General features: G+C 42.8%; 1 protein-coding gene across 10 annotated transcripts in view; it reads right to left on the minus strand.

Moving 5' to 3' along the window:
- Window positions 1-18,526, minus strand: part of SYNGAP1 (synaptic Ras GTPase activating protein 1) — a 401,820-nt gene that overhangs the window by 136,882 nt on the left and 246,412 nt on the right. For all 10 annotated transcript variants that reach the window (XM_068250158.1, XM_068250154.1, XM_068250155.1 and 7 more), the window contains one exon: window positions 443-534. In XM_068250158.1, the coding sequence (XP_068106259.1) occupies window positions 443-534 (92 nt within the window). The remainder of the gene's footprint in view (window positions 1-442; window positions 535-18,526) is intronic.

The raw sequence follows: 18,526 nt of genomic DNA on the forward strand, positions 1-18,526 counted from the left end.
CCCTGCTTCCTCCTAGATAAGCGGCTAGTCACTAGTAAGTAGGCAAATCTACTTGTGGCTGTGTAATTGTCCCTGAGGGTAGTAACACACTAGGCAGAATCGCATATGTGTTTTCCACTATGTGCTATGGAAACCGCATATGCGATTCTGCCTAGTGTGTTTCTACGCTAAAAAGTAAGGGTTCGCAAGTCGATGGGGGGTGGGAAGTGGGCGCGATTTTTACACCCTCGCCCTGGGTGCAATTTAGCCTAGAAACTGCGCTGACCCAGAGCAGGCAAATGGGAAATTTTCCAAAACCATGAAGGAAAGCTCTAGGTCGCCCCCAGCTGGTTGTAACAAGAAACTGCGGTGAATGGAGTACCACCAATATCTACCCATTGGAGATTATTGGGCCTGATGTCAGACTATGTACATTCATCATCATAGGACCAGCCACACTCACCGACGGTCGGAAGGGGGCGGCGGGAGGGGCGTCCATGCTGTGCTGTTTTCCTCCTGGGACGCTTTTCCTCCGAGAACGAGCGAGGTGATAATCTGCGGGGGGAAAAAAAGACATAAGAGAGTTAGAGGCGTGCTGACCATAGGTACAGAACATTCAAATACACGGAACGCGGACAGAGTACAAGAGAACCTGTCATGTCTGCAGAACGCTATACGGCAGGCTCCGCCCTTACTAGTCACAAATGAGGACGGCCTCGAAACACCCAATTATCAGGTAATGTTCAGTGAACACCACCTGTCAAGATGATCAGCAGTTCCATAGAAATAGATGGATAACGAAATACACTCAGCTTGCCTTTTCCGCCTTTTCCTTTTTTCCCCCATTTCTATTAGTGACTTACAAATAATAGATAACTTTGTCCGCTCGTCATGCTTATTAGACATTGATGTCCGATAAGTTTTACGGAAAACAACAAGGTATACCGTATATATTGTAAAACAAAGAGAAACCGTTTGCCAAGGGTCAATATCAATGCGCGAACGTTTTCTGTTCTGATTGGGCTACCTCAGCACACAACTATTAAACCTATTTACTTCTGGCCTGGACTGCATTAGCACACATAAAAGTTTTTACCATTAAATACTACAAAAATAGCACACATCGCGCTTGATTCACAAAGTGGTGCTAACCCAGTTAGAGACTTTAGGCGTGATAACCATTGCACCACGCTGGTGAAAAGCCAGTTTAGGCGTGATAAGTTTAGGCATGATAAGTTTAGATAAGTGTAGATAGCGTGCAAAGTCCCGCACGCAAAGCAGCGCCATTAAACTCTATGCGAAGTGCACCAGACTTTGCTAGCGCAAAAATTTTGATCAGCTGTGCACTGCGGTGCTAACCCAGTGGGTGCTTAAACTTATCATGCCTAAACTTATCACACCTAAACTTATCACACCTAAACTTATCACGCCTAAACTTATCACGCCTAAACTTATCATGCCTAAACTTATCACGCCTAAACTGAGTGAGGGGCTTTTCACCAGGGTGCTAACTGTTAGCACCACTTTGTGAATAAAAGTTTATGATGTCTCAGCATGCAGTATGAGAACAAGTCTTATGATTAAGGACAGCATATGGTTCTGATGCAACCCCTTTGTCTCTGGTTTTCAGTTACCGGTATATACTCCCCTTTTTTTTATTGCCTGAAGAAGCAGGACTATACCTGTGAAATGCGTTGCAAACACTTTGTGGAGTCTATCAATACATTTATGCCTGTTGAAATTGACAGTTTTGTGTGTGCTTTTAGGAGGTAAGTCCACCGCTGCCTTCCACGCATTTTTAACTATTTTAGCCTATTTTATACTTTTGGTGCCTCTGTACATTTCAGAATACTTGTATCCACCCACGGTGGAGGGGTATACTCCCTTTTTCCTATCTACAGAGAGCTACTTCTTAATCCTGAGTGGGGACAGGTCTAATCCCCACATCTGCCTATACAGTTGTTGCCTATGAGGTAACCGTGGTTTGTGAGTATACTTTTGAACTCTTTAATTATCATTCATTCACCGGTACATACTACACTATATTGGGCTCTCTATGCCACTTCTTTTGCATTGGCATATGATTCACCTGCATTGTGTTTGGTCAAACACTGGCCTTGAACGGGAGTGAACTTTTTATAATGATGTTTTGAACTCCACTCAAGAAAGCCGATGTATGCATCATAGAAATGTATTATTAATCTAGGCATGCCTGTGGTGTGTGTGAAATGCGGGGCACGTAGGACTAGGGGGGAGATAATGGGCAGATTCCAGGGTTAGGAGCCTTATTTAACTTTAACTGGCGTATAAGACTACTTTTTAACCCTTGAAAATCTTCTGCAAAGTCAGGGGTCGTCTTATACGCCGGGTGTCATTGATGCCGGGTGATACGCCCAATCCTGTTACTGCCTCTCAGATCTCGCTGCTGAGGACTGTAGTGATGTGGCGTAGGGGCACGTGTGAGATCTGAGAGGCAGAGAAGGAGGTGGTAAACAGGATACAAGGGCGGGCCAGAAGGGTGAAAGAGGCATGTTTTATGGGCACAACCCGATCTAGTCTTCCATACCGCTCTGATAAACAGGTAGACAAGGAGAGCCGACTAATCCACTTAGGAAGAGGGAGAGCTGACCAATCCAACCAGTCAATCCCCTGTATACTGTTATATACTGGGTACCACATACAGTACAGAACCAGCATCTGTTCATACATAGCACCAGTATATGATGTTTTTTAATTTTTATTTGGTGTGCATTGGAAGAGGGGTAGTCTTATACATCGACTCTATATTTTAACTGGAAAAGTTGGGGGGTCGTCTTATACGCCCAGTTGTCTTATACGCCGGGATATACGGTACATAAAGTTCAAAGAATTTTTCAGTTTGAGTGTAAAGTATTATTTTATTGGTGCGTATTTCCATTCATTTTTGTACCTTCCTAACAATTTTTTCAATACTTTTAACTCTACTGAGTAAAAAAGAGAGTCGAGAGAAAGAAGAAAAAGAAGGAGGAATAAAAGAAAGAAAATATTTAGTAAAGAGAACACAGAAGACACAGCAAAAGCTATGGATCGTGTGAATACAGATGCCAGTCATAGCTGATCACACCATCTTTAAGAAGAGGGGAAAGTAACAGCGTCCCATACTTCTGAGAACCTTAGCATGGTATCCTGCAATTTAGCAGTAGGAAGCTCCAACCTGTAAATACTGTATATTGAATCCTAGACTGACCGCCTCTAACGTGGGGGGGGGGGGGGGGGGAGGAGGAGGATCCTTCCAGTACTTGGATATGGAGTCAGTTTACCTTTTCCTGTAAAAGTCAAACTTGTTTCCAACCTTTCCACCTTCTAAGACTTCCTACTGGTCCTTTAATAAAGTAATGAGTTTCAGTGACCAATGGAAACGGTATAACTGTATCTGTAGCACTACAAATTCTTTTGACAAGCGTTTTTTTATTTTTTTTTTATATTTTAATGATTTTTTTTTTAATTGAAGGCAGCCTCTGATTAAGTTTCTTTTTATCATGGTGACTTTGTACCACCTGTGTGCCAGGTTTCTTTTCAATTGGAAAAGTTCAAGTACAGCTTAGAAAGAAGTCGCCAAGCTATCTGTAAAAAATGCATGCTAGTAAGGAACATGAGCTTATTATTATTGATTTATAAAGCGCCAACATATTCCGTGGCGCTGTACAAAGTAAGAAACAAACATGGGGTACATACAGACAATGGTATACACAAATATACAAGATACATAATTAGTGACAAAATACAAAAAAACGATACAAGATACAGAATTGGTAATGACAGTGATAAAAGTAACATGATGAATAAAATGTATAATGGTTACCAAGACACAAAAGGGGGAGAGAGCCCTGCCCTTGCGGGCTTACAATCTAAAGGGAATGGGGGGGGAGACAGGAGGAGGGATAGTATACAGCAAACACATAGAGGCAGTGTGTTTTAGGATATCTAGTAGGAGTGCGATTTGGTCTATGGACAAAGGGAAATGGCCTAAGGTAGCGCATATGCTTTTCGGAACAAGTGAGTTTTTAGAGAGTGTTTCAGGCTAAGTTCACAGTGGGACGTTAAAGTCGCACGTTAAAACAGCATTTAACGCAGAATAACTCACTGCAATGAAAAATCAATGCCCTGTTCACAGTGCACACGTTGCGTTAGTGACTAACGCTGCACGTTAAGTAAAAGTACTGCATGCAGTGCGTTATACACTTTATTAGCTGCGTTGGACTGTTTGCACATGCTCAGTAATGACTTGGAAGCATACTTTGCATTGCCTGTATTTTTTACTGTATCTGCTGTATGCGACGGTAACGCTGCGTTGCCACTTTTTGGGCGCGTTGCGTTGTAAGCTTGCGGTGCGACTTTAACGTGGCATCAAAACGCAACGTCCCACTGTGAATCTAGCCTAAAGGTAACAAAGGTTGGCGAGTGATGGAAGTGTTGGGGGAGGGCATTCCAGAGGAGGGGTGAAGCGCGTGCAAAATCTTGTAAATGTGAATGTGAGGAGGTGATTCTAGAGGAGGACAACAGAAGATCGTGTGCAGATCTGAGATTGCGGTTGGGTTGGTATCCGGAAACTAGTGAGGATATGTACCGGGGAGAGAGATTGTGGAGAGCTTTGTAGGTTAGGAGTTTGAACTGGATCCTCTAGTTAATTGGCTTGACAGAGAGCAGCAAGGGAAGATAGAGAAGAAAGATGAATGAGATGAGCAGCTGAGTTCTGTACCGACTGGAGTGAGGCCAGTCTGGTAGATGGTAGTCCACAAAGTAGTATGTTGCAGTAGTCCAGACGAGATATTATAAGAGCATGTAATAGCATTCTAGTTGTGTCTTGAGTGAGAAAAGGTCAGATGTGAGATATGTTTTTGAGTTGGAGCTGATATATTTTTATACAAATAAAGCGTTTTAGAATTTTTGATTCAGACAGTGATGAAGCAATGTGGTTTCTGGATAAGGTTAATTTAGGAGGTGTATAGTGCATAACTACAGAATAGAGCAGCGATTGACTGGTTGACAACTAGACACATATAATGTTTTTCTGGTAACTCCACATCCTCAGACCAATATCTAACCCCTCATCATAGCCTAACCCTAACCTCAACTCTTGCTTCAGCCAAATACATCCTCGTCTATCTGTTCCTCACCCTACTGATCATTTCTTCATAGCACCCCAGCACAAACAGGTCTGGACAGGACTCCACTCTTTCAGAAATATTTCCAATTTATTTTGCAATCTTCAAAAGCCGATTATGAAGTATACAAAAGCCAGCCTAAAGTAAACAAGATAAAAAAAACTGTTTAACCTCCCTAGCGTTATGATTATTTCTGGATTTTAGTGTCTGAAAGTGGTGTAATTTTTTTCACATGCTATTAGACCCTAAAAAATCATACCGCTAGGCTAGATAGATCTGCGGCAGCCTTGCACAGGGCAGTTTTTATGCTAAATTGCATCCAGGCCGAAGGTGTAAAAATTACACCCCAACCAAATCCCCCCCCCCTCGTGGAGCCAGGTATAGGTGCCCGCAGTATAGGTTAGCCAGGCATAGGTGCCCCAGTAAAGGTAGCCAGTATAATTGCCCCAGTATAGGTTAGCCAGGTAGGTGCCTCCAGTATAGGTAGCCAGTATACTTGCCCCCAGTATAGGTTAGATGGGCAGGTGCCCCCGGTATAGGTTAGATAGGTAGGTGCCTCTAACATAGGTTGCGTGATTTGCATGAAGTAGAGCGTGTATCAGCGGCTATGCAGAGACCAGCGGCAAGCGAGTGGCGATTGGAACGGCAAGGAGTTGAGTTGCTCTATACAGCGCTTCCCTGCGCCAAATCTGCAGCAGGGGGGGGAGCACGGAGGGCGGCCCCGGGGAGAGTAAAAGAGGGAGAAATCGGGCCGCCCTTCCCCACAGCTCCCACATCCATCACGGTGCAACACCCCACCCCCCCCCCCCCTTAGCGCTCAGGGTGGCCGCACGCCCCTAGAAACGGGGTTGCCTGCACATTAGACACCTTCCGTGGATCCTGCTCAGGGTTACCCCTCTGAGCTGCAGATTTCTTACTTGACCCTGACTTGGGGTTACTGCTAAGAGAGGTTAACTTATCTGGGGCTTCAACCAGCCCCCTGCAGCTACCCTGTGCCTGTGACATCACTCCATGATGTTCCTTTTATACGCAGCGGCCATCTTTCTTCTGGATTCACGGCACCAGTTCGTTCAACTCCTGATCGCACTCCTGTGGACAGGACAGCTCTGCACATGCCCAGTATAGGAAAATCTCTACTGCACATGCACAGAACACTTCCAGTGACGGAAGTACTATTGAGGACACGTGCACGCAGTGGCTATCGCCCGGCCGAAAGAGAGGCATCGTGGGGGCTCAGAGGGGCTGCAGGAGGCTGGAAGACGCCCAAGGTAAGTTAAACTGTATTTTGTTGTTTTTTTTTTCATTTGCTTTAGGTTCCCTTTAAAGGATACCCGAAGTGACATGTGACGTGATATGTGAGATAGACATGTGTATGTACAGTGCCTAGCACACAAATAACTTGCCTGTGTTCCTTTTTTCTTTCTCTGTCTGAAATAGTTAAAGATCAGGTATGTAAGTGACTGACTCAGTCCTGACTCAGTCAGGAAGTGACTACAGTGTGACCCTCACTGAGAAGAAATTCCAACTATAAAACACTTTCCTAGCAGAAATGGCTTCTGAGAGCAGGAAAGAGAAAAAAGGGGTCAGTGGTTCATAGATTTTAGCTCTGGCATACTTCAATGAATGTGTCATTGAGCAAAAACAATAAAACAGTTAAAACTTAAAAAGTAGATTTAAACATAAAATAAAACTGTACACTATCTTAAAAAGTCATTTTTAGGGGAAGGAAGATAGATACAATTGTTTATTTTATTTGTTTATTTTCGCCTCGGGTGTCCTTTAAAGAGTAACTGTCTGATATAAAATCAAAAATCAATTCTTTATTTTTATCTGGTAAACAAGTAAAAAGGATGCTACCCAGGCAATCCAAAAGGTAAAAATCACTCTTATTTTTTTTCTCCGTAAAACATCATCCCCCAATTTCCCTGACTCTTATTTGGTACATGTGCCGCACAGAGGAAGTTGCAGGGCATGCTGGGTTTTCTTTTTTTCTTCCTTACTTTCCCCTCAGACTTAACTAATGCAGCCTGATTGGCTGAAGCCTCTTTCCCTCCTGTTTTCCCCTCCCACACCTCTGTTCCTCTCTGATTGGCCAATATTTTTCAGTGCACTTTCTACTGCAGAGCTGGGTGGGAGTGTCTGAAGACTGGGAGGGGGGCGGGCAATGATACACAGACAGAGTAAGGGAGGAAATGATGTCAGGATTGGCTTCAAGATAGACACAGACAAAATGGAAAATCCTAAGAAGCATTTTCTCTTTTTTTTACTACAGAAAAATCTGTCTGTACATTTAAGAATGTAAATTGGAGAGAGAAAAGATTTTGCAACGGGCAAATACTGACTAAATCATTTATAAAGTTATACTATTAAATATAAGCAATTTTTTATTCATTAGGCTATATTCAGTAAAGTTTGTATTTAAAGTAGAGCTGAAGTAGAAATAGCATAATGAATAGATTATTTAGTCAGTGTTTGCCCATTGTAAAATCTTTCCTCTCCCTGATTTACATTCTGAAATGTTCCACTAGTGGTAACATCTTTAGTTCTGCCAGGTGATCTGTACAGAATGTTTGCTTACTGAGAGTTTTATGCACAGAGGGAAAAATTGATTGCTTGGCAGCTGGAAAAAGCCATTATTTCCCACAATGCAATAAGATTCACAGACAGGAAACTGTCAGGATCATGGTCATGACATCACACTGTGGGTGGAGTTTCACCACAATATCAGCCATACAGACTCCCCTGATAATCTTTTCAAGAAAAGGTAAAGGTTTCTCCTGGTAAAGGGGGTATCAGCTACTGATTGGAATAAAGTTCAATCCTGGGTTAAAGTTCCTCTTTAAGTGACAAGTTCACTTTAAAGGTTAAATATCTGTGCAATGTGAATAGTGTGTGTGTTTTTACCAAGGTAATTACTGCTTTTATATAAATGGTATAAAAGCCACAATATCTTAACAAAAGCATAACCATTAACCAGCTTGTTTATTTTTAACGACTCTTTCGTGAGATCTTTCCAAATTGTCCAGACCCCCCGCCAGATAAATTACATAATATTCGGAGGGGAACTCTTTGCAGAAGTAAAAACGCAGCAGAGAGTGAAATGGCTTTTACTGTAGAGCAAACTACAGCTTGTCTGCTCTTATCTTACTGAACTACAACTCCCAGCATTGCTGAATACGACGTTTGCTTCACCCCACCCCCCCATGGCTTGTCTACTCTTGCCGAACTACAACTCCCAGCATTGCTAAACACAATGACACTTGCCCTCACCTCTCCCCCATGGCTGATGTACTTTTGCCGAACTACAACTCCCAGCATTTCTGAACACGATGACGCTTCCCTCCCCCTCCCATGGCTCATGTACTCTTGCCAAACTACAACTCCCAGCATTGCTGAACACAATGACACTTGCCCCCCTCCCCATGGCTCATGTACTTTTGCCGAACTACAAGTCCCAGCATTGCTGAACACAATGATGCTTGCTCCTCCCTCCCATGGCTCATGTACTCTTGCCGAACTACAACTCCCAGCATTGCTGAACACGATGACGCTTGCTCCTCCCCCCCATGGCTCATATATTCTTGCCGATCTACAATTCCAAGCATTGCTGAACACAATGACGCTTGCTCCTCCCTCCCATGGCTTATATATTCTTGCCGAACTACAACTCCCAGCATTGCTGAACACGATGACGCTTGCTCCCCCTTCAAATGATTCAACTTTAAGTGAGCAACTGTGGTTTCCCATGATGCATCACTCCCGAACATGCACAAAAAGAGTTACCGACAGCCGAGGATGTTATCTAGAGGCAGGCGCAGGCGCTGGACGGGCACACCGTCCTTTATGAGTCTCTTGGCCTCCAGTCTGACGTCTGTACAGACATCCCCCATATTTCGTGCCTGACGTAATGTGGGCGAGAAGCAATCTGCCGGGCCTGATTTTTCCAGCCCAAAGCTTTGTCCCCGGGTGCCTCTCCTCTCCCTCCCCTCTCCATGGGACAGTACATGCAGCTCAGCCTAGCCCAGCATGCGGGAGTGTCACTGACTAATGGCAGACTGGATAATCAGTAAAGCTCCATGCTTGTGGTAAACTTCAGGCGGGAAAAAGGAAGGAGAGTCGGCACTACAGCTCTCTCTGTGTGCAGGAGGGAGATGGCAGGGAACACAGCCTACTTGCCCTTGGGTGTAGACAGCGTGCTGAGGCTTAAATATATACAAGAGATGCGCAGTTAAGGACAGAGTGGATAAGTCGGCACTTGCTGTAAACTACCATTTATTCCAGACATACCATGTACAAAGGCCGTGCGGTGGTAGTGGGTGCTGGGCCAGGGGAGCTCCCCTGGCCCAGCACCCACCACCACCGCACGGCCTTTGTACATGGTATGTCTATTTTTGATACACTGTATTGATATGATGTGTCACCACCCTTTGGAATAAATGGAAGTTTACAACAAGTGCCGACTTATCCACTCTGTCCTTAACTGCGAAGCTCCATGCTTGTACATAGCTTCAAATATAACTGCACTGTATACCGTATATACTCGCATATAAGCTGACCCGTGTAGAAGCCGAGGTACACACTGTTCCCTCAGAAGCCAGGAAACCGTGATTGACTCACATATAAGACCCCTCCCCAGTAAAGCTCCCTCCACAGTAGCCAGATGTGCCCCCAGTACAAGTCTGCCCCCTCCCCATAGCCAGATGTGCCCCAAGGCTGTGCCCCCACAGCTGTGTCTCAAGACGCCACTAGATGGCATCATAGATATGAGACACAGCGATTGCCAAACAGGAAGAATCCCTGATCATTGCACCGCTGACACGTTGCTTGCACGCTCTGCTCCACAAGCCAGGGGACACAGGTAGAGCTGAGCAGCGCACTCTGCACACCATGTTGCAGGGGATGGGGGGGGCACAGACACAGCAGAGAGGTAGCTGGCTGGAGCAGGATCACTAGTGCACAATCATTATGCTCCTCTGCCAGTAACAAAACCTGGTCCAGCATCCGTTCTGCTCCACTGACTCGCATATAAGCCGAGGGGGTAAAAGTTAGGCTTATACGCGAGTATACTGTATAAGGTACTCATCCTTACGTTTGTAAATACAGGTACCCTTTCAAATTGACCTGTGTCCAACGTTTATGGAGTGAGACTTCAGCCAAAGTCATACATTATGCCCGACCCTTCCTGCCCCAATAAAGTGGACCTGAACTCAGAACTTCCTCTCTGCTCTAAAACATAAGCAACAGCATAATTACCTTTACAGAAAAACATTTCTCTGTTACAGCTGATACAATTCCTGCAATACATATGCAGTGTGTCTACTTCCTGATTTCATGGAAGCAGACATAGGGTTAACATCCTGTGTTTACAAATTAGCTGCTATGCTGAGGCAGCCAGCTGACAAAGCTGAGAGATCAAATTACAGTTGTGATTAGACACAGATGAGGGGGAATAAGACAGGTTAAACTCTCTAAATACATACAGGGAGCATTTCTTTATGTTTTCCTTCTCTCCTGTGCAAGAGTTCAAGTGCACTTTAAGTTACCTGGCTGTCCTGCTGATCCTCTCCCTCTGATAAGTTTAGCCTTAGACTCTGAACAAGCATGCAGATTACATTTCTGACTGAGGTCTAACTAGATCAGCTGCATGCTCATTTCAGATGTTTGATTCAGACACTACTGCAGCCAAAGAGATCGGCAGGACAGCCAGGCAACTGGAGTTGTTTAAAAAGAAATAAATATGGCAACCACTGGGAGCCTCTCACTTCATGTTCCCTTTAAAGTGACACTGAAGCGAGAAAAAAAAAATTATGATATAATGAATTGGTTGTGTAGTATGGATAATTAATAGAACATTAGTAGCAAAGAAAATAGTCTCATATTTTTATTTTCAGTTATATAGTTGTTTTTTCTAACATTGCATCATTCTCTAATATTTGCAGTTTACACACTACTCAGCATTCTAAATGATTTCACAGAGCAGGCCAGTGACCTTTTGAACTTTCCTCTGCAGAAAAAAATACAGTGACAGACAGTTGAGATAATAAGCTTCAGAAGACAGAGCTCTACGACTTTTAAAGTCGGAGAGATCAGTGAAACTCTTTTGCATAGATAACAACTGGCGTTTAACTCTTCCTGTAGTGGAAACAATATTAGACTCATATATCTGCTGTTAATGTTCTATTTCTTATCTGTACTACACATACAAATCATTATATCATAAGTTTATTTTCACTTCAGATTCCCTTTAAGCCTCTTCCATAGGCTTGGTATCCCCACCTTTCAGTCTTGTGATGGTGGCAGTATTAGTGGACACCGGCCTTCAAATATCCTACTAAAGCTCTTCTAGCGAGATGGACAGACCTGTAATCCGGAGCCTCACCTGTCCAAAGTAATTAATCCTAACATGCAATCAGGAAGGCAAACAGGGCAGAAACTTCCTGTACTGAGAAAATAAAACATTAAAAGGCCATAAAAAGAAACCAAAAAGGTGGCAAATTCTTAAAGTGGTATGAAACGCTGCATTTCCTTTGCTCTAAAAGATTATTTACAGCACAAAACCTACTACCACAAAAAAAAATTGTAGCAGGACAGCATTCAACGAGTTAAACACAGCACTTTGTTCTTCAGTGGAAAGCTCCTTACTTCAATGGGCAGCTACTGGCCACATCCAAAGGGGTGATAACATTATCATTTGTTTACATTCCTTTGTCAGATATATTTAGTAAACACTAGCTAATAACCCGGCATTGCCCGGGTATATATTTGGCTGGTGTTGGCTCCACCCACCCACGCACTGAAAACCCTTGCTATACCTCTGATCAAACCATGCATTGTCTATCATTCATAAAGCATTCCCGCATGCGGAAATGCTTAATACCGCTGACTTTACCGACCACATTGCAAAATGTCAATTCATAAAGGCTCTTTCCGCATGCGGAGCTGACATTCCCGTGCAGAGTGATAACTTACCGCCTTGTGCGGTGTTGATACGCAGTTATCCAGAAAAAGTAGCAAAATGTCCATTCATAAACATTACCGCATAGCGGTATGCAGATGGGGATTACCGATCCCCTGGATGTAGCGGGAAGCTTGCGGAGTACTTGTAAGTGAATGGGACGGACCTCCCACACATCAGCAGAAGAGAGAGCAGCGCACGGAGGGAATCGGGCAGCTTTTCTGTTTCCGCATGCCTACCGCCTACCGACACCATTCTCCAGAAAACCTCCGCACTGCTATCGCACCAGGCACAATTTTTATGAATGACCACCCAGAAGGCTAAACTACCGACGGCGGTATTCTCCCGCACGGGTTCTCCTTACCGCCAGCAAGTTTATGAATGATAGCCTTTGCATCCAGTACACACAGAAAGGCAGGAGCAGGAATGAACAAATCTAGAAACAGCATAGATATACTGAAGCAGTATCATGGTAATATCACAATGACAACTACAGGCCAGAAGTATGAACACCACATTTCCCCTCTCATTACAAAAGCTTCTTTAAATGAATGTCAGGTATTTATTTATTTATTTATTGTATTTATAAAGCGCCAACATATTACGCAGCGCTGAACATTAATTTAGGTTACAGACAATATTTAGGGGTGAAATATAGCACATTTGTAAAGTGATTTTCTCCCTGAGGACCCAAAGCGCATAAGTTTGTCTCAGATCCATGCATAGTGATGTGTACAGGGGGAAAAGTTATGTGAGCATAAATGCCAGACTAAACAGATGGCTTTTCAGCTTTGATTAAACATGTCCAGGGTTGGAGCTGTCATGATTAAGTATGGAAAGGCATTCCACAGGGTAGGAGCAGCATAACAAGGCTCTGGCTTCAAAGGTTTTTAGTTGGACCCTGGGGTAGTCAAATTACTGGATCCTTTGGATCTGAGGGTGTGGGAGGTGTGACGCAGGTCTCCAGGGCTTAGGTTGTGTAGGCATTTGAATTTTAGTGTGACAATTTTCATAGGTGTAACGTCCCCGTTGTCTTGTCACTCTATGCAGGTTAGACCATCTGCACTGTCCCTATTCTAATATTCCAGGTCTCTTAACTCTAAGTAGAGATCCAGGTTGAAAGTGGACATCTCTAGCACTGCGTTTCATATCAGTATATGCATTACTTTTATCATGCTGCACTTTAAAGGACCACTACAGCGAAAAGGTGTAAAATGTAAAATACATGTAATCACCTACAAATAAGAAGTTTGTTTATTCCAGAATAAAATGAGCCATAAATTACTTCTCTTCTATGTTGCTGTCACTTACAGTAGGTAGTAGAAATCTGACAGAAGCAACAGGTTTTGGACCAGCTCATCTCATGGGGGATTCTCAGCATAGCCTTTATTCTTTATAAAGACATTCCCTGAAAAGAATTTATACAAATATGCTGGCAGCCTCCCTGCTCACCACACACTTTACTGGAAGTTAGACGGAGCAAATGACATTCACTAAGTGCTTTTAAATAAAACACTGAGAACCCCCCATGAGGAGATGAGCTGGTCCAAAACCTGTGGGTTCTGTCATATTTCTACTATCTACTCAGGGCCAGTTCTACACTTTTGGCTGCCTGAGGTAAACTTGTGAGGATGCACCACCCCCCCCCCCCCCCAAATCGGAACGATCGCACAGCACCCGACAATTTGCACTGCACGTTAAAGCTGCGGTGAGCCCCCCCCAAAAATACCCTCAGTATAGGTAGGTGGCCAGGTATACAGTTGGATCCAAAAGTTTGGGCAACCTTGTTAATCGTCAAGATTTTCCTGTACAAATCGTTGGTTGTTACGATACAAAATGTCAGTTAAATATATCATATAGGAGACACACACAGTGATATTTGAGAAGTGAAATGAAGTTTATTGGATTTACAGAAAGTGTGCAATAATTGTTTAAACAAAATTAGGCAGGTGCATAAATTTGTCATTTTATTGATTCCAAGATCTTTAGAACTAATTATTGGTATCAAAAATATCAGATATGTGTCCATTAACGTTAACTCCTGCACTTTGATTCGTGTATAATCTTTTTATTTTCTTAATAAAATTAAGGCCAAAGCCAAACCTATCAAGAATTGAGAATAAAAAGTCCCTTGAAAGTCTGTCAAACGCTTTTTCAGCGTCTACAGCAATCATTATTGCTTCAACTCCTCTTTTTTTGCATATGTGAATCGAGTTTATTGCTGCATAGATATTATCTTGGGTTTGTTTATTTTTGACGAAACCTGCCTGTTGTTTGCCCAGGATTCCATCAGCAACCCTGCCCAGTCTATTTGCCAGGATTTTTGCATAAATCTTGACATCACAATTTAGAAGTGATATAGGCCTAAAATTTGCACAATCCAAGTTAGATTTCCCTTCCTTTGGGATTAACGTTATGGTTGCTCGGTTCGTCTCTGTAGAGAAAGTAGCAGCTACTTCCTCGTTATTAACCATATTACAGAAGATGGGGGCCAAGACAGGGGCGAAGTACTGATAAAACTCTATACAGTAGCCATCAGGACCAGGGCTTTTTCCCTTCTGGAGTTTCGACACGGTATCTATAAATTCACTTTCTTTTATTAATGCGCCAAGTAATTCTTGGTCTATAGTATTTAATTTGGGTAAGTTTATTTTTTCCAAATAAAACCCTATATTATCGAGCTTTGGAATGTCTGCATTGTATAGTCTTTCATAAAAAGGGTTGCCCACTATCATCTTGGCTATTCAACTTAAGCCTAGAAGCTGTTATTCAATTAATTCAATTTGATGAGCAGGTAAAAGGTGTTAAAACGAATGAAGTTGAGATTAAAGTCCTTGCTTACGCGGATGATCTGTTGTTAATCCTGACTGACCCGATCCACTCTATTATTAGATGTGAGGAAATCTTAAACACATTCGCACTGTATTCCAACTTTAAGCTAAATCAAGAAAAAACTACAATTCTAGATTTGGGGTGTTCAGCTGATACGGTACATAAAATTAAACAAAAAAACAAATTTAAATGGAATGAGCGTGTGATTAACTATCTTGGAATCTCCCTCACAAAAGACCCTAAGGATCTTTTTGGGGCTAATTTCTCAAAAATTATAAAAGAATTTAAGGGTAAACTTCAGTCATGGGACCGCCCTTGTTTTAATATTATTGGTAGGATCAGTATTATCAAAATGGTAGTGCTACCCAAACTCATTTTTTTATTGCGGAGCTTGCCAGTGACAATCCCGGGTTCATGGTTCCAAATTTGGCAAAAAAAATTTCAAAATTTTGTATGGAGTAGGTCCAGACGTAGATTAAGTTATAAGCTAATCTCCAGAGGGAAAGAGAGAGGTGGCCTAGCCGCCCCAAATATCCAGAATTATTATAGAAGTATACACTTGGCCAGAATTCTTGACTGGAGGATAGAATCCTCCCCCAATAAAACAGGCAAAATATGGACATCATTAGAAAAGGAGGAAGGCAAACCTGACTTAATCTTTTCATGGATACCTAGCAACATTCACAAAATATATTCGACTACCCACCATCCTTTGATTACGCCAACACTAAAAACCTTTTATTGGTTTGTGCAAAAATGGCAAAAAGAAACGGGCCTTTCGCCCATGACTACACTGAGGGACAACCCAGACTTTATTCCAGGCGCGAAGAAGTCGTGGTTCATAAAGAATAATATAAGTAGTGAAACCCGTATTATTAATCTTAGGGGCGACCACACTCTGAAAATACCTAGCCTCTTATATAATGATGGGCAGAAAAATACTTGGGGACTAACCCAAGCACGAAGTTTCCTGCATAAAGTGCATTTGAAAAGTAGGTTTAACTTGAATATCCTAGAAAAACACATATTGCTTAACAAAAAAATGGAAAAAGCTTTATCTAAACTTAATAAACTTAATAGCCCAGGAGAGATAGATAATTCTACCCCAATTTATTGTAAAAAATGGGAAACGGCTGTTAGTCCCACCCTTAGCCACAAATGGCCTAAGATTTGGCAGAGTAACTGGTCCATACGGGATACAAGTCTACAACTTATCCAGTACAAGACCACTGCTAAATGGTATCTCACTCCATCACGCATCCAGAAATTTACTAGCCATAAAGTGGTTTGTTGGAGGTGTGGGCAGGAGGACGGGACAGAGCTGCATATGTGGTGGTCATGCCCCATAGTTAAAGTTTTTTGGGAAGAAATAACCCTCTTTTGCAAAGAATTACTAACCGATACCTTTGACCTATCTGTAGAAGAAGCTATCTTCGGATTTGCTGACGCAGGTGGATGCAAGGGTAGTATTCTAATCAAAGAAGTGGGTTCCAAGGTTGCTAAAAGAATGATACTGGATAAGTGGAAAGAACCAACTCCCCCAAGTCTGGATGAATGGGTTTGTAGAATGGACCAGCTGTGTGGTGGCAGGTATCCTGTAGTCCAAGATATGAAGGAAGATGATATGACTTATGAAGGTGGTGAATGGGCAGGACCGTGTGGTAAGACCTGGCGAGTAATCACAGAAGGGTATTTAAACAACTCATAAATATAGATACATGTCGGAGATAAGGGCGGGTGAGGATCGAGGCGGTTGGGCAATCTGTAGCAGAGACTGGTGATAAGGGTGTGGTATTTGTGAATTTTGAATGGGTAGATTGTGGAAAAAGAGTTGGTTGGATGAGAGTTGAGTGTGTGTGCTCACATGCAGTGGCCGGAATTTACTGCCCATCGTTTTGGGGTTGGTGAGAAGGAATAGCTGGTGTGGCGCGGCTGTCTTCAGTGTGGGGACGACCGGGCTCCGAAAGGGCGAGTATGTAATCAAGTTACCTATGAGCAAAATAAGAAATATGAACACTATGATGACAGCACTACCCAGCGATGGCATACAGCCACTTAAGGCTGATAAGCCCCTAGCTGACAAGCTTTCCGCATGTGGTGTGCATCTGAGTGAAAAAAAAAAAAAAAAAAAAAAAAGAACTAATTATTGGAACTGAAATTGGCTTAGTAAGCTCAGTGACCCCTGACCTACATACACAGGTGAATCCAATTATGAGAAAGAGTATTTAAGGGGGTCAATTGTACGTTTCCCTTCTCTTTTATTTTCTCTGAAGAGTATCAACATGGGGGACTCAAAACAACTCTCAAATGACTTGAAGACAAAGATTGTTCACCATCATGGTTTAGGGGAAGGATACAGAAAGCTGTCTCAGAGATTTCAGCTGTCTGTTTCCACAGTTAGGAACATATTGAGAGGAAATGGAAGACCACAGGCTCAGTTCAAGTTAAAGCTTGAAGTGGCAGACCAAGAAAAATATCGGATAAACAGAAGCGACAAATGGTGAGAACAGTCAGAGTCAACCCACAGACCAGCACCAGAGACCTACAACATCATCTTGCTGTCCCTGTGCATCGTTCAACCATTGGGCGCACTTTACACAAGGAGATGCTGTATGCGAGAGTGATGCAGAGGAAGCCTTTTCTCTGCCCACAGCACAAACAGAGGTATATTAAAGCACCTTTGGACAAGCCAGCTTAATTTTGGAATAAGGTGCTGTGGACTGATGAAACTAAAATCGAGTTATTTGGGCATAACAAGGGACGTTATGCATGGAGGAAAAACAACAAACCATTCAAAGAAAACCACATGCTACCTACAGTAAAATATGGTGGTGGATTCCGTCATGCTGTGTGGGGCTGTGTGGCCAGTGCAGGGACTGGAAATCTTGTCAAAGTTGAGGGACGCATGGATTCCACTTAGTATCAGCAGATTCTGGAGACCAATGTCCAGATATCAGTGACAAAGCTGAAGCTGCGCCAGGACTGGATTTTTCAACCAGACAACGACCCTAAACACTGCTCAAAATCCACTAAGGCATTCATGCAGAGGAACAAGTACAATGTTCTGGAATGGTCATCCCAGTCCCCAGACCTGAATATAATTGTAAATCTGTGGTGTGAGTTAAAGAGAGCTTTCCATGCTCGGAAGCCATCAAACCTGAATGAACTAGAGGTGTTTTGTAAAGAGGAATGGTCCAAAATACCATCAACCAGAATACAGACTCTCATTGGAAGTGTCTCATTGGAATACAGGAAGCGTTTAGAGGCTGTAATTTCTGCAAAAGGAGCATCTACTAAATATTGATTTCATTTCTTTTTTGTGGTGCCCAAATTTATGCACCTGCCTAATTTTGTTTAAACAATTATTGCGCACTTTCTATAAATCCAATAAACTAATTTTCACTTCTCAAATATCACTGTGTGTGTCTCCTATATGATATATTTAACTGAGATTTTTTATTGTAACAACCAATGATAAATGCAGGAAAATATATGACGATTAACCCCCTTGGCGGTATGAAACATTCCGCCAGGGGGAAGCGCAACAGTTTTTTTTTAGTTTTTTTTTGTTTAAATCATGTAGCGAGCCCCGCTGCTCAGCGGCATCCCCCCGCCC

Source organism: Hyperolius riggenbachi, chromosome 8 (assembly GCF_040937935.1).
Source record: "Hyperolius riggenbachi isolate aHypRig1 chromosome 8, aHypRig1.pri, whole genome shotgun sequence".
NCBI classification, from domain to species: Eukaryota; Metazoa; Chordata; class Amphibia; order Anura; family Hyperoliidae; genus Hyperolius; species Hyperolius riggenbachi.